Source organism: Pseudopodoces humilis, chromosome 2 (genome assembly GCF_049639895.1).
Source record: "Pseudopodoces humilis isolate 2021_Gansu_Grassland_sample_001 chromosome 2, ASM4963989v1, whole genome shotgun sequence".
In the NCBI taxonomy this organism is placed as follows: Eukaryota; Metazoa; Chordata; class Aves; order Passeriformes; family Paridae; genus Pseudopodoces; species Pseudopodoces humilis.
The window spans coordinates 61043036-61059175 of record NC_142201.1 but is presented as its reverse complement, the minus strand read 5'-3'; the positions used below and the strand labels follow the sequence as shown (position 1 = coordinate 61059175).

At 34.4% G+C, this 16140-nt stretch overlaps 1 protein-coding gene across 8 annotated transcripts in view; it reads right to left on the bottom strand.

Annotated features, from left to right (window-relative positions):
* LRCH1 (leucine rich repeats and calponin homology domain containing 1) overlaps positions 1-16140 on the bottom strand; it is a 112748-nt gene that overhangs the window by 46349 nt on the left and 50259 nt on the right. For all 8 annotated transcript variants that reach the window (XR_015771891.1, XR_015771892.1, XR_015771893.1 and 5 more), the window contains exons 3-7: positions 13151-13277; positions 7768-7873; positions 7157-7293; positions 5817-5944; positions 4196-4280 (exon numbers count right to left, since the gene is read on the bottom strand). Coding sequence is in view for 4 of the 8 variants with exons in the window: in XM_088051649.1 (XP_087907775.1) it covers positions 4196-4280; positions 5817-5944; positions 7157-7293; positions 7768-7873; positions 13151-13277 (583 nt within the window). In the remaining 4 variants the exon portion in view is untranslated. The remainder of the gene's footprint in view (positions 1-4195; positions 4281-5816; positions 5945-7156; positions 7294-7767; positions 7874-13150; positions 13278-16140) is intronic.

Here is a 16140-nt window from a genome sequence, read left to right as displayed (position 1 = left end):
GTCACACATGAATACATGCTCACAGGAGGTTTGCCAAGTAGAACAATTCACATGTCCTCTTTTCCTGTCTTACTCACTGCACTAGTCCTCTCCTTGCACTGACGCCACTGCACTGTGCTGCTCTCCATGCTTCCCTGGGGCAGCTGAAATCAGGGCCTCCTTGTACCCACCGAAGTCTGTAGAAACACTGAGCCTCATATAACAGACCTTTTTCTCTTTCCCTCCACAATTCTTCCCCCCTGCTTTACCATGCAACCTCTGAACTGAATGCCTACAGCAAGCAAGATCAACATCAAGCAAGGCAACATCTTTAATTATATCAACTGACAGAGCAGAAGAAAAAAGAACATAGACTCTCAAGTACACTAGCTTTTTCTGACTTAAAAGCTCACCCATTTTTTCAGCTGTATTAGCTGGTACACTAAAAGACATGACTTGCATCTATGAGCGTATCCTGTCTATACAGATAGCAGCTGCACAAGGAACTACAGACACAATTGTGTCCCAGGCCACTATGGCTCTGTTTCTCATAGGGTCAGCAGTGACCTGCTCAAGTGGGACCTGCTCACATCCCCTCCTGTGGTGAGCTAGAGCAAAACCACAGTTGGTAGAAGAGGCCAAGTTTTCATTCTTGCTCCCCTAAGACAGAGAACTTAGCACTACAACAGTCTCAGAACTTTGCAAATATATTTTCCAGTAAACCCATGAGTGTTGCTCATTCTTCAAATGCTGTGTTTCTGTAACTTGCTACTCTGTGCATACATTTTCCATATATGTAATCTGTATTTACAACTGATATAATACACATAGCACTTTGTTCCATATCCTTGAAAAATATATTTATTAAGGAAATTATATTTCCCACTTTATCAGTTCAAACCACTGAAACAAAAAAGGTCCGCAATGAAATGTGTTTCATATAATCAATTATTTAATTCCAGCTAATTTCTAGTCTAAGTTTGCCATTCTTGCTACTTTTATATGTTCATAATCTATGTAGAAAGTACTTCTTCTAACTCCTGAAGCTAAAGTTTGTGGTAAAGGATGGAGCAAATCCACCTTGCTCTTAAAAACTCTATCAAAGATACATGTGATTATTCCTATTTTCCAAGAATATCTTAGACTCTAAACATATTGTAAACGTGGACCACAATGAATGTTCTTTCTGATGAATAAACTGCATGTTATTAACTCTATGAATTCACTGCCTGTATTCTTCAGTTTATGGACAAAAAAATTCACAAGGGTGTCCAGGGCCTTCATAAAGCCTTTTTAAAATAAATTTTAAATTTAATGGTATTTTAAAATGAAACCATTTAATATCTCCAACAGAAAATAAATACTCCAGGTACCCTAAACACAAAAGTCTTTTATATCTGAAGCAATGACAGCCCAACAGCTTAAAAAAAAAAAGACAGGTACAATATAAATTCATTCAGACAACCAAGGTTACAGCGAAGTTCCTTCTCTTTAAGGCTGTCTCTTATATGACATTTAAGTACTAAATTTAATTATTCTAGATCAAAGTTCATGTTGTATTAATTTTTCAACTATCCTTTGAAAATAGTACAGTAAAATGTTCCTACAGACATTACTAGAAGTACTGGATCAAAAGCAGTTACAATTTTTTTTTTTCTTAGCAGAGTAACACACACTTCGAGGAAAATATTTTGGAGTGTCGGTTTAAAAAAGGAACAGACCATTCAACTTGGAAACAAAAAAATATTCCTTTAACAGGCTATGTCTCATTTTCAGGACCTATAGAATTCTGCAACTCATTTTCCAGGTGTTTCCTGCCACTAAACTATGAAACAAAAACTATCCAAAGCAGCCTTGGATAATACAAAAGTATTGCTCTTTCACAGGTGAAATACTATATCCAACTTCCTTCCACAGTTTTATTTTTTATTCAGTATCAACAGAAGACAATAGACATATAAGAATCAAAAATACCTAACATTATTTTAAGACAGAACTGAAATGACGCACTTTGAAAGATTCTTCATATATATTCGTGCTGGTACTAATCTATCACTCGTATGGGTAATGAAGCACAGACACCATTCTAATCTCATTCTAATGAATTTTAACACAAGGAAAAATAAGCCAAACGAAGGGGGAAAATTAATCAAAAGGCTGTATTTTTCCTAAAAGATGGGGTAGATAGTACATTGCCTTAAGGCAGAATTTGCCTTCAAGTTGCAATGATCAATTTTACAGCAACTCTACAAGGTATCTTTCACTTGAAATGCCCAGGATGGCTATAACTGGGAAAACCGATGCTGTAAGCACCTTACCAAGTCTGAGAGAGACACAAACAGTTCATTTCATCAAGTACTCCCTCCTCTGTATTCATCCAGTCAAATAGCAGGCTTCCTAAAAACTACATTAGTGTTCCAACAAGTGATTAATTTGTTATTAAGTTACACATGAAAAATGACGTAGTATTTTCTGTAACAGAATAGAAACTCAATAGCCACTACCCTCCAGACTAAAGAGTAATTTATATTCATTAAATATCCCCAGAAACATGTTTTAATGATTGTTTTATGACTGATCATTTAATGTTTATCCAATGTTTGGTATGCAACTTTCTGACTGTAAGTAACAACACACATGAACCTGTATTTGCATCATGATAATATTTCTTGCACAATGTGTTTCCCATGTGTTACACAGGTATTAAAGGTCACATCAGAAGGAAACTGAGTGCTAAATTTACTACCAAATACATTTGGGATTACTTATCTCAGCATCTATTTCTCCTTAAAAGTAGAGCAGCAGTCAGGTGGGGATAGAATTAAGTAAATCGCTCTTATATAAAAAAAAGCTTTGTGCTACTAAAAATGTATTGGTTTACTGTTGGTAGTCTTCAAAATTTTTTTTGCAGCATTTCAATTGCTACATTTTGATTACAGGTAACATGATCTATTTTCTAAAGGTGATATTTATAGCTAAAGAGGAAATTCTGAGATAACAGTATCGTTAACAAGCCAACTGAGCTTCAGGAAGCATACGACTGGCAAAACAGTTGGTGTCTCTGAACAGACTGAACGCTCTTACAGCTAGAGGTAAACCATCAGAGATTTGGTTAGAAATCATAACAATACTGCTTCACTTCCATCTATCAAGAAACTTGCCCAAACACTTGGAAATTGGTGGAGTTTTTAGAAGTACTACTGTATTTAAAAGACTAATCAGTGAGTAAGTGGATTCATGTTCAATTTGCTTTTGAGTACCTATAAATTCAGTACCTAAGCTTGACACTTCCTACATTTGTTTCAAAGAAAGAGAAAAACACTAAAGAATCAGTAGAAAGTTACTTCATGTAGCAAGAAGGTCATCTTTTTATTGTGGGTCATTTCCCATTAGGTCATACCAAAAATCCCATTATTGTACATTTCAGAAAGATCCATCATCACTGACTTATACTGCAAATTATTGAGTTATTTATCGTTATCTATTCAGTTCAATTCCACACAGATTTAGTGCCCTGTTCAGCTAAGCAGTGTCTCAGAAAAGGACCTCTGTGAATCAGTTCTAACTGCTTAGGATAACACTAGTCCCACAAAGCTATCCTCTTTGCTCAGTAAAGACAGCAAAGTTCAGAAAAAGATCTGAAAGTTTACTTTCAGCATTGCCTAGCTGCCAGAACATTTAAACACATTAAAATCTGCAAAGTTTCTAAAATTTCTACACTACAGCAAGCTGCCATAAACACATCACAGAACATACTGGGACTTGGGCACTGTAAATTCCCAACAGGAAAGAGTAATCAGGCAAAGAGAAAAATATGTGAGAAATCATCAGCTTATAACCTGTTAGCATGTTTACTTTGCTGAAAACAGCAGACATGAATTCTGGTTTGTTTCTCATTCTCTAGATTATGTAAACTGACAGAAAACTGTAGAGAATTTTCACTATTGGTAAATCTGTAACCATTTGGAAGCAAGTATCTCACTGCCCACACCAGACGGTACAGACAAAAACAAAAACAAAACAAAACAAAAAAATCAAGAAAAACCCCAGCGTCCTTTTATCTTTGTTTTAGCCACTTCCTAGTGTAAAATTCATATCAAGGGTATGGTTGTAGAGTTTTTAAGTCTAAAAATCTTTTCATGCATTACCCAACTTAAAACACAGTCCAAATATGAGTGCTGGAAAAGGAGTTTGACACAAAAGGCAGGTAACTTACCTCTGTTGCTGACAAACGTTTATCACCATTGTCACTACCAACACCTGAATCTGAGTCTTTTTTACTTGGGTAGATGTCATCAATGCTAGATGTGAATAAAAAAATTAAAAATCAGTAAAAAGCGATCATAGCATTTACATTCAAATTCTGTTCTGGTTTCACTTAACTCTGAGCAAATTTCACACTATTCTTAATGGCAAAAAGTGAAATTGCCTAGTAGAGTAAAACGCTAAACATTTACAATCTGGTGATGGTAAAATAGATCAGACTGAATGGCTAGATAGTCTAAGGATTAATGAAACAACAGAAATCATCTGCTATCAGCTTGCTTTTGTCTATACACTAGGCAAAAATGCTTAGTTACTAGCTAAGCAGCACAGGACTGAAGCAATTTAGCCATGGGAGAAGAAACCAAAATAGTAAAACTCAAAGCGGAGTCAACTGATTTAATTGTAACCATTGATCTATTAAAACAGAACTCTTATCTCCCTCAGGGTTGAAGTAATTATTAACACAGAAACCTCCTTTTGGTGCCTTAAAATAGACTTTGGAATTTAGGGTTTTGAGAAAATTACTGTAATAAGAACAAATGTTCTCTATTCTGGTTTCATTACCCAATACGACCTCTCCTCATTTTAAAGTGCACTATTAGATGCAATAATAACCTAACTTTTTTTAAAAAATGTATCTTATTATCCCTTTATCTTCTATCCTGAATACTGGGATACTGAAATCAGATTGACACAGCAATTTAAGAATGAAGCTTTATCAGTCTTCCCATGAATAAGGTATGTGATTCATTAATCCTAATCTTAAATTATCTCTTATGAGTAAACACTGAAGACTTTTGTAGAAACTGCCTTTGGAAATCTACTTGGTACCATCCCCTAACCCTAACCTGTTCTCTTCAAAATGACCAAAATACCAGGCAGGACATCACATCCCTGTCAATTTCCTTGTATACTAAAAGAACAAAACAGAAAACCAGCAGGTGTTTCCCAAATGGAACACCTATTCTTCATCCTGGATTCTTCTCACCTTTGACATTTAGCTGATAAAAATTCACAAAGGTACCTCCAAAGGTACATGGAGGAAAACAATTTGATTCAAACCCTACTGAGATAATTGAAAGGGGGATTCCATAACAGCTCGTTTTGTTTTTTTCCCCAGGGTCTTAGCAGTAACATCTCTACTATCATTCATATCAACACTTTGTTTTCATTGAGTACTTCTCTTCAAAGGCACCATTCTTTCTCTGATTGGTTATATTACACTGCCCTTGTTAGCAAAGAAAGACTGGGATAAAAGCTGATTTCCAGCCAGCTACAGAGATTCTTATAGAAAGGAGCTGCTCTGTATCTGGTTCCTGTCCTTAAACCGTGGTACAAGATGCCATTTCCTACAAGTCTGATGCAAGACATCGAAGATTTTGCTTCATTTTGCTAACAAATCAGCATGATTCATTTTAAAAGCATCTCGACATTCATGCAGTTCTCTTTGTTTGACAGATGACTTTGGATGAATTACAAAAATAATTAAGATGTCACAAACGTGCAACAACACCTAATGTAACTACCTGATTATTACTTTCTGAAACACCAAGCGAGACTTTCATACATACCTCTCTTCCACAGGTTGTGGCAAATGCTGTGGTTCTATGGCATTAAGATACAGCGAGTCTGCTGTTTTAATCTGACAGGCTTGTACAGTCAGATATTTGAATATATGCACCTTACCCTTTGTACAAATCTGTGGAACAAGGAAAAAATTAGGTTTATAACTAGAATTAAAAAAAAGTTAATTTATTTCAAGTATCATTTAGTGTAAAACTCCCTGAAATTCAACTATCATTATAAATTCCACTTAAAGGAAATTAGGTTTTACCCTTTTCTTAATTAATAAGTACTTCAATTATATACTCAATTATTTGTGTGTACCACTATAAATACTCTCAGAGACTAAGAAATAAAAGAAAATAATGTATTCTACTTCAAAAAAATCCAAATGAACTTCTAACTCAAAAAGAAATATATTAAAATATATGGTATGCCCTTTTACTAACTATAAATTGAGTAATTAATTATTTTTCAAAATTAGTGTATAATGACATTTAATGAACCAGCGGGCTCTTTATATTCTTGGTCCCATTGTTTTTAGTAGTGTCCAAGCATACTGATGATTCAATTCACCTTCATTTTAGAATTTTCTTTAAGTGCACACCTCTTGTTTTGTATTTTTTTAGTTTAAAGGTAGCATCACTATTGACTATGAGAAGCATTTCCCCAATGTAACAAAAAGTATTATTTATTTCAACAGCTGCTGATCTAGAACAAGTGTAGCTTTCAGAGACGCAGTTTAAATCTACTGTGCAGTAAGTTAACAACAACAAAAATGACCTTAAGCAGCAAACAGAGGTTGCATTCATTCATCTTTATTACTCAGAGTAGCCTACAGTTCCACAGTGCAGTTTTATTTCTTTGTGTATCACAATCTATACATTTACACTATAAAGTGAAACAAATTTCACATGGATTATATTTTAGACTATCTGCATGTTTTTAAGTTATAGTTAGCATATCACTGTAGAACCTTCTAGATTCTTTCTAACAGAAAGAAAAATTACCCAGTAAGTTTATCATTATTCTTTTTCAAAATTATATACATATTCCAAGGTTAACTTCCATATGCAGATGGAAATGACAAAAATAAACAGCTAACAGAATAGACATCTTCTAAATGTATGTTGGTTTAAGTGCTGTACAAATTCATATTGAGAACAGAGGATATTTTTTATGTCTTATTCAGATCCATCCTATGTCTTATTTATGTCAACAACTATCAACAGTCTGTGAAGACTGAAATTCAGAAGCCTGCAATTTCAGAAGGTGACATTTTATAGTCTAAAATGTGTTAGCAGCCACCCAATATCAAAGCATAGCTTAAATTATAAGTGTTACTTACTTGTGCTGGTGGAGATTGTAAAGGATTATTCTCAAGCAGTAATACTTGTAACTGCACCATATTTCTAAAACAAATTGGAATCACAAGCACTTTATTGCAGGAGAAGTCAAACTTGACCAAGGGAAGCTGTACTAGTTCTAAAAGTAATAAAAAGGAGAGAAGGTGTTATATCTGTTTTTATTTTTTGCATAAAATAATATTTCTGAACAACCCTTCTTTTGCATTCAGGAAAAATACAGGGAGAAACAAGATCAACATTTATTCCATTTTATACTGAGAAATGAGAGTTGTTGTTATACAAGTGACAATAAATTCTAAAACAAATACTTTGAAATTTCTTTTCCTGAAACTCAGCTGACAGTTCCCACACAGCATTCAGACACTTGTTTAACTTAGAAGTTGCCTAGAAGCATAAAGATACATTGAAGAAACCTCACACACTGTTCTTCAGTGGATACCACTGAATGTTATGTTCTGCAGACCCAAATGGAATAAATTTGAACACAAGGTAAAAGCTACTTTTTAATCACACCTATTTATATGATTAAAAATACTTTTAAAATTATAAGAAGAGCTACTGTAAAGATATTATTTTTGTAATTTGCTTTTACCTTGGGGTAAAACTTCGAGGTAATTTCTTCTGACATTCAGTTCTCTTAAGGATTTCAACTGGCCTATTTGCTGTGGTAAAGCTGTGATTTCATTACAGCTGACATCCTACAGTAAAACAGTAATAACAAATAATAATGAACTTTCAGCTCCTACATGTTCCATAATACAAGCATAGCTAACTTGCTATTATCATTGTGACATGTTATTAACCTGAAAAAATGCAACAATATGTCCGGTAGTTACAATGAAAAAAAAAATATATATATATGGGAAAATGTTTGCACTTTACTTAAAACCAGACCAAATTCTTATCTGAAGAATGAGTTATTTTTGAAATTTAATTTAATTTCTACAGAAATATTCAAAACTACTTAAGAAGTTCTTATTTCTTGCTCTTTTCCTCATACGAAGAATTCAGTATAGTGATTATATAACCAAATATGTTAGGATGAAATGTAAAAATCCTAGTGTGTGGATCTGAGTTTTTAAAAATGTTCTTGTTCTTCTAGATGGAATATTTAAGCAAAATAAAATAATAATACAGCAACAGCATTTTGTATTGGTTGTTACTGATGCTCAGTAAAGGCATATATTTGATCATCACAGCACATAGTAGTCCATAACAAAAAGGGACAGAGCTTGTTTAGCAGTACTTAACTCAAGAAACTGCTATGTATGTGTATTAAAGATCAACCTCTTAGATTAAGTCAGTCTGCAATGGGACAATTGTTACACACTAGCTACCATTTTTACTGACAAATAGACATTAAAACCTCTGCTTACATCCCAGGAAACCTGCAAGTTTGAGTAATGTCCCAGTTATGCTGTCATTTCTGTACTAAAAGATGGAAACAGTATCTCACAGTATGAAAGCTAAATGGGGCAATGCCCAATTTTCCTGAAAAGCCAGCATAATAGTCCTACTCTCTCAACTGTTCCAAATGGATTTATGAAGTATCTGGGAGCTCTTTGACTACAAAAGTTTGAGAAGCCAGATTTCCAAGTCATGTTTTTGAAGATGCTTGCTTTTATACCAGTCAAAAGCATTATATTAACTCCCTATCTTTGGGCCTAAAATCTAGTTAACAAAAAAAAGATAGTAAAACCAAAATGTGATCTGGCAATGCTTTTCCCTGCATCCAACAAGTTCCTTCTTGTAATAGAGTCTTACTGCCGCCAAGACTTCCTTCCCTTCTCAAAACACAGTCCGGAAATTACTGTAGCTCTTAGACAAGGAAATTAAAAATCCCAGCTAATGAGTGCATTTTTGCCCTGGCTGTCAGCTGTCACAAAGTTTGGTTAATTGTACTGTTCCCTGACCATTTATTTTTAAAGCTTTACTGTCCTATTTTTAATTGACATACTTCATAAATTACTTCATAATTAGATACTTAATTTTTAGAGCACGGAATTTAAAGTCACCTTGTGGCAAAGAAACTCTAGACCAAGTGTACTTAGGCACACACACCAGAACAAGTCAGGGAAAGAGACAGAGAATTCTAGAGGAAGCATCAAAAAAAGAAAAAGAAAGCTGGCAGTGTGTAACCTCAAAAACAAAGTCCACTTCCACTTACAGCCTTTCAAAACATCCTCAGTAAGACTGATCTGTTGTGACAGCATGTCAGTATTCACAAGATCTCTAGAGACAGGAGTATCCTTCATCCTACTAAATGCTGCAGTCCAACTTGCTTTTTTTATTCTTTTGTTTGAATAACCATGGAAAACAAAGACTTGTAACATTTATTTGTAGTTATGCTCTTGACTATTATTGAGTGTGTATGTGACAGAGACAGTGTTAAACTTTCTCATTACTTTGGCAGTAATGGAAGCAATGCTATCAAACACCTATGGTTTTTGATAGCTACTGATTTTTTAAGGAATTATGCAATCAGTAGTTTGAATTCAGCTTCAGAGACATTTGCAAGTAACTTAAGTGCAAACACTCAAGTTCCATGGGGAACTAATGTTTTCTGATGTCAGACCTCTTGTATTAATTCTATTTTGTTCTCACCAGATAGGCCATGACCTGTCATGACAAGGCAATTTGTCAAAATCAGAGAAATGAAAGGTTTTTACTGAACATTCATTATATTAAGGACTTAATTAGTTTAACATTCATTTCTGTGGAATGAAGCTGAGTGAGGTGAAAGTAAAATCATCAACTGTTTCCCTTTGTTTATGATAATGTTTAAATTCAGCATATATGTTCAGCAAGATAAACAGAAAAAAACAGTAAGGTACTCTGACTTCATATTAACCTATTTATTCATACGCACACACGGAAGTTTATGCAAACCATTCAAATTGAGGCGAACTTCCTCCTTATGTAACTTGAAATTTGGGACTCCTGACCGAGCCATTATTCCAAAAAAAACACCTAGGTTCCTTCAGAACTTGTGACATAGAAGCCATACTGAACAGTAAAAAAAATTACACAATATATGAGCACATGGACCCTTTTAGGAAACAGCAGGCAGCACGTCCCTCATGGTCAGGCTGCTGTCTATGATCACATAAATGAGGTAAAGGACATAAATCCCAGGTGAGAAATTTGAAGGCTTCCACCATGAGATAGGAGCATCCCAGAGACGGAGAGGGCTGTTACCTGAATAAGACAGAAGTGCAATACTGGATGGAGAATAGAATTTTACTGTTCATCTGATATTTTTGGGTACAATTACTGAGCCATCTGTATCTAATTGCTTTCCTTGGCAGAAAGTAAGTTTCAGATTATCTTCACATTAATTTTGCACTCTCCTAGCTGACAGTAGAGGCATGATTGAATTAAAGATTTTTTTGCAGCAAGTAAATTTCCCAGCCAAATTTTTTGCCAAATCTCTGCAGGGAGAAAAAATTATGTTACAAGCACCAAAGCTGTCAGATCCCTAAATTTAAAAAATACCTGAAAGTTTTCTTCATGTAATATGAAAGTTATTCTATGCTACAGGAAGGAAATTCATAAAAATACACATGTGTAATAGGAAAACCATTACCTATCCCATTTTGGAGGATAGAAGGGAAAATGCAGAGTTTATTGGAAAGATCTAATTTGAAGTAAATTATGCCTGTATCATTCTACAGTGACTACAGGAGTAAATTTTGTGTTAAAAAGGTAGCTAAAAAGAACCCTTTGCTGTGTATACCCAGATCTCACTGCATGCAGCTTGTGAAACATTTGGGGAACCTGAGGTTGCTCAGAAATGTCCTATTCATAGGAGAACTGCACAGAGCCAGGTGGCATCTCAGGGTCTATCCAGCACTGTGTACACACCAAAACAACAACACTCCCTGCCAGAGGGCTTCTGCTTGAATCCCATGCTATTCAGGCTGGCATTGCTCTCACACAGCTGAATTTTTTGTGCAACTGCAATATGACTTAATCCTTTTTGTTTATCTCTTTTACTCATTTTAGAACAAAGATCACCTTATTATCTAAACTGCTCTATATTACACATGCCAACACAGATCCCCACTCTCAATCCTACCACTATTTGCTTCACCCAATACATCACAGTTATGTCATTTCCAGTTAAATAGTGCAACTCATTTCACTAGAAATGTACCAAACACACATGGTAGCATCAAAATGTGTAATCCCCTCATTTGAACAGACTCACGCTCAATTTAACAAAAACTTGTTCTTCATTCACCCCCTCCCCTTCCCCCCCAAAAAACCCTTTTAAACCACAAAGAACAAGCATCAGACCTTTTTCAGTTTTCATATATCTTCTAGGCTACCAAAGTGATACGTAGCTAGAGCTCTCATATGAAATACTTTCAGAGCAAGAATTGTTTTGCTCTTCATGACAAACAGTAACACTGAAACTATACTATAACTGGAAAGCAATATGAATATCCAGAATTCACATGATGTGCTTCAACTAAACAAACACAATCTGCTTTGGGTATAATCAACATTGATTTCAAGCTTTTTACTTAAAAACTTAAAAAGTACTAAAGTACTTGAAAACTTAGAGTTTTACTAAACTTTTACTAAATTTAACTTAAATTATTTATAAAACTGGAACCATCACCTTTTACTGTGTCTATTTTAAGCACAACAGAAGCAGTGCTATAACCTAACACATTTTTAAGAATAATTAAATCAGAACCATCTGTGCAAATAGCACCAAACCCATCAGAGACACACAAAAATTTAAAATATTTAATAAGATTAATTGATAATGCTCACCAAACAAAACAAACTTGGTAGTCTTGAACTCAGTCATAACTCAGAAAGGAAAAGGTAACTATCTCCACCATCCTCATCAACAGCCACAACAATTGTAATATATAACAGAAGCCTGATACCACAGGATGTTGCTTAAGAATATCAGAAGGAAAAAGCCCCACAGTTGCCACTTCATACCACCTATGAAGAATTAATAGCAGGGCTGGGGCCTCAAGCAATGTTTTGAATTTCTGCAACAAAATTTTTTGGAGGAACTACTATTATAAAAACAAGAATATGATAATAAGGCACTTTCAAGGTACAGAAAAGATATGCAAGGTAAATACTGTCCATGGAGGTACCAGCAGCTAGAAGGAAGTTAAAATATGATTGTTTTACTACGCATAAATTATCAGTGTCAAAACACAGTTTGTCAATTTGTATCTCAAACTAAACAAACTAGAAGACTTATGTCATAAATAATTCAGAGTCTCAGCTTACATTTCACAGCAGAGGAAAAGGAGAGAAAGGGAAGCATTCTCATATATTTTCCACAAACATGTGCAATTAAAATAATTTTAAGCTATAGTACTAAGTAAGTTTTGCTTTTTCAGACTGTCATTGACTGGACAATATATTCTAAATTATCTATCTAGAAACACTACTCATGTGGACAGCTTCGAAAACAAGAAGTGCATAATAATTTTGTAGATCTGTTTAGATGGGTGTTCCAGGAAAGGAAGGTTGCATGACAAATGTAGTGAAATAAAATGAAAATAGACTGATAAGACCAGTATCATGAGTGGAATGCAGTGTGGTAAGCAGATAGTAACAACACAGAAAGGAAGCAGGAGGGGAGGGTGCTATGGCGGGGTACAACCTTGCAGAGCCTGGTGCCAGAACTTATGAACTTGATAGAGTGAAACAGGGAGCCAAGGGCAGGCAGTGAGCAAAAATAGTGAAGATGAGGAACTTTGAGCTTTGAATGAACTGAGGGCAGTGATGATGCTTAAAAGAGTCCTGAAGAACATAAAGGAAACTCTTATTGTGTTACTATTCATCACACTTGAGAAGTTAAAATCTTAAGTTTTGCAAACTACATTATAGTATTAAGCACTTGTTCAAATATATGTGAAATGTGAATTTTACTGTTTTTATTTAAACTCAGAAGAACTCAAAATAAAAAGTGAAAAAAAAGATCAGTAACATACCAATTCCATTAACTGTTTTAGCTGACCTATCTCTTCTGGAAGGGAACCTAGCTTATTGTTACTTGCAATTAAGACTTTTAGAGGAAGACCACACAGGCAAGCTGGCAAAGAAGAAAGCTGATTTCGACTGCAACAAAACAAAAATATTAAAAGCATCAGTGGTGTTCTACTGTATACTCACATAAACTCTGAGAGCTGCAAAATTTCTTCTTTTTCACGGGTCATATTTTATGCAGATAAAATTAAAATTTTCAAAGGCAATCATTGAGGAGACACATTTCAGAAATACCTGATTATTGACTAAAAATATTGTGGAATTTACCACTCTGGAAAAAATGTATCAGTTTAACAGCATCGTAACAAATCTGTCACAGAAAAGCTGTTTCCCTTCCTAATGAATACCGAAAAGTCAACTGAGACAGCATTTTGCAAGTATTTAAACATTACTGTGGTTTTATGTGCCATTAAAATGGATGCCTTTGTTACAGCTGAAAGACAAATATATAAATTATAGGCAAAATGGTTATTTTCTCAATTAAATTAAAGCACATTTATAGTTGAAGACTACTTGGTACGCTTTGTTCTGTGGTTTTGTGCTATTAACCCAGGTAAATACAGCAAAAATTTCTGGGACTACCAGCAGGTCATTTCCTTCCAAGACTCCTAAAATAGAGCTTAAAGATGATAAATGTCATGACCCTTTGTGATGTCCACAAAATTTAAAAAAATAATTTGTGGCTCAATTCCCAGAAGAAACTTCATGCTCATCAGAATAAAATAGTTATTACTCTCTCCTAGAATATTTAAAAGTTTTCTTAAAATATAACATTTTCTTATGATTACTAACCCATAGTAAAACAATGAATAGTAACTTAAAGTGGCACCCCAATAGAAACCATTTTAATTATTAAAATAATTAATTTAATTAAATGTAATAATAATTATTATTAAAATAATTCATTTTCTTCAGAAAGAAAAGACAGGTGACTGAACTCTGGAAACACATGGCAAAAGTTGCCCTGTGTAATTTCAGTAGGAGTTGCAATATTGAGGCGAAACAAAAACAAACAAAAATCAAAATTCCACAAGTTTCAAAGCATTTCTTCAACTGTCAATCCAGCAGTGTGCTACAAAGCTGCATATAGAGATGAATATTCATGCTCCACACAACAGTCTCAAAATGTTGTACAAAGCAAACTACTATCATGTCTCTGTTGCACACACCAGGATACAGATGGATATCAATATCCCAAAGAAAATTAAAATGAGAAATCCAACTACTAACAAGCCACAGCTGCAAAAAAGTATCAATGCTTATTGTGGAGCCAGGTTTCTTAATTCTAATGTCCTTACATAAGAACAAGACACGACTTCTACGAAAAATTGCTTGGAAATTTTTTTTTTCAAGTTCGAAAGAACTCAAATTGAGGAACCTTAGACTCTTAAAAAGTAACCCTATACCACAGATCAGACACAGTTAAAAAATAAATAAAAATAATTTTTAAGCTCCACAGAACTCAGATGTAAACCACTAAGAGATAAGGAATATAACCAGGGCAAGTGAGTAATAAATCAACATTAGTTTCAAAGGAATTTCTTTAAATAAAACATGAACAGTATCCACCAAGGCCCAAAGACTATATATAGATCTCTTGGCATCACTTTCCAATGCAATTTAACATATGAGCTCTGCTGGTAACAGGCAGAAAGATATGCATTTTAAATCTATTATGTATTTCTTGCCAAGAAACAATGTGGTTAGAAACTCAAGAATGTATTTCCTTGTTCAGACTGTTCACTATGTTCAAATAACATAGGGAAGGGCATATTCAAGTGAAGAGGGGATTTTAAACTGAGAGAAATGTCAATGTCTTAATCAAATGAAAAAAATCCCTTTATTTTGTCCAATTTACTGTCATATGTGATATAAAATCCGTTACAGTTTTTTGATGACTCAGACAAATTCTATCACTACATAGTTCTAATTCAAGGTCTCATTAAGTTCTAAGCAACTTAATTCTAATTCCTAAATTTACCAAGAAGTTCTATGTATATTTAATGACTTAATGCTGTTTTTAAGTTCTTTATGTGTATCTAACAAATACTAACTCAAAATCTAAAGTCCTATTTCTTGTATGTGTGCAGATACTCAGAACACACTATTCCACTTCTATTTTTAGAACCAAAATATTGGTCCACAGTGGTCAAAACTGCAGAACAGTAATAATATAGATTCATGGAAGATCCTCAGTGTTGATAAAACCGATGATTAAACGATGATTCATTCCTTGAATTTAAAAGGTCAAGAGCCACTCCACCCTCTACCCAGACCTCATTCTCACAAAGACTAGAGTGTTCTATCTTCACTATTACAGTTTTTATACCGTTAACTGCAAAGAAAACTCCACACCTTGCTCCAGCTGAGAAAACGCTCACCTGCCCTCCATCAAGAGCACATGCACATTCACCTGCACTTGAACTAACAGCAATTCTCTGTACTGATAAGTATTCACACAGATTTTTCCTGGAAAGGAGGCAAAGATGTCTAATTCTTTGCCACTTTCTCCTAAAAAAGACAGCTATATTTCTTTCATAATATAACTATGCTAGTGATAGATATCTCTATCTCTATCACACTCTTCCATTCCATTCCCCATGGTGGAAAACATAAATCCTGTTTCTGCCCCTCCATTTTTTAACTGCAAAATGTATGTCAAGCTTCACAAAGTTTGTCATCAGAAGTGAATGAAAACAATACAACTGTTTGGATGCAATCAGGATTCTGGATTTGTTAGAAGATTAAGGGACAGAACTGGATTAATATTGCTTGGTTTTCTTTTAGCAATTATTTTTACATTTTGGCATTTGCAATGCCTTCATACAGAGCTGTCTCTGCAGCCAATGAGATTTTGCATTACCCTTTTCAGTAACATGAAAAAATGCAGTCAGTTGTTCAGAACCTTAAAAAAGTGCAAACAAAAAAAGCTTTA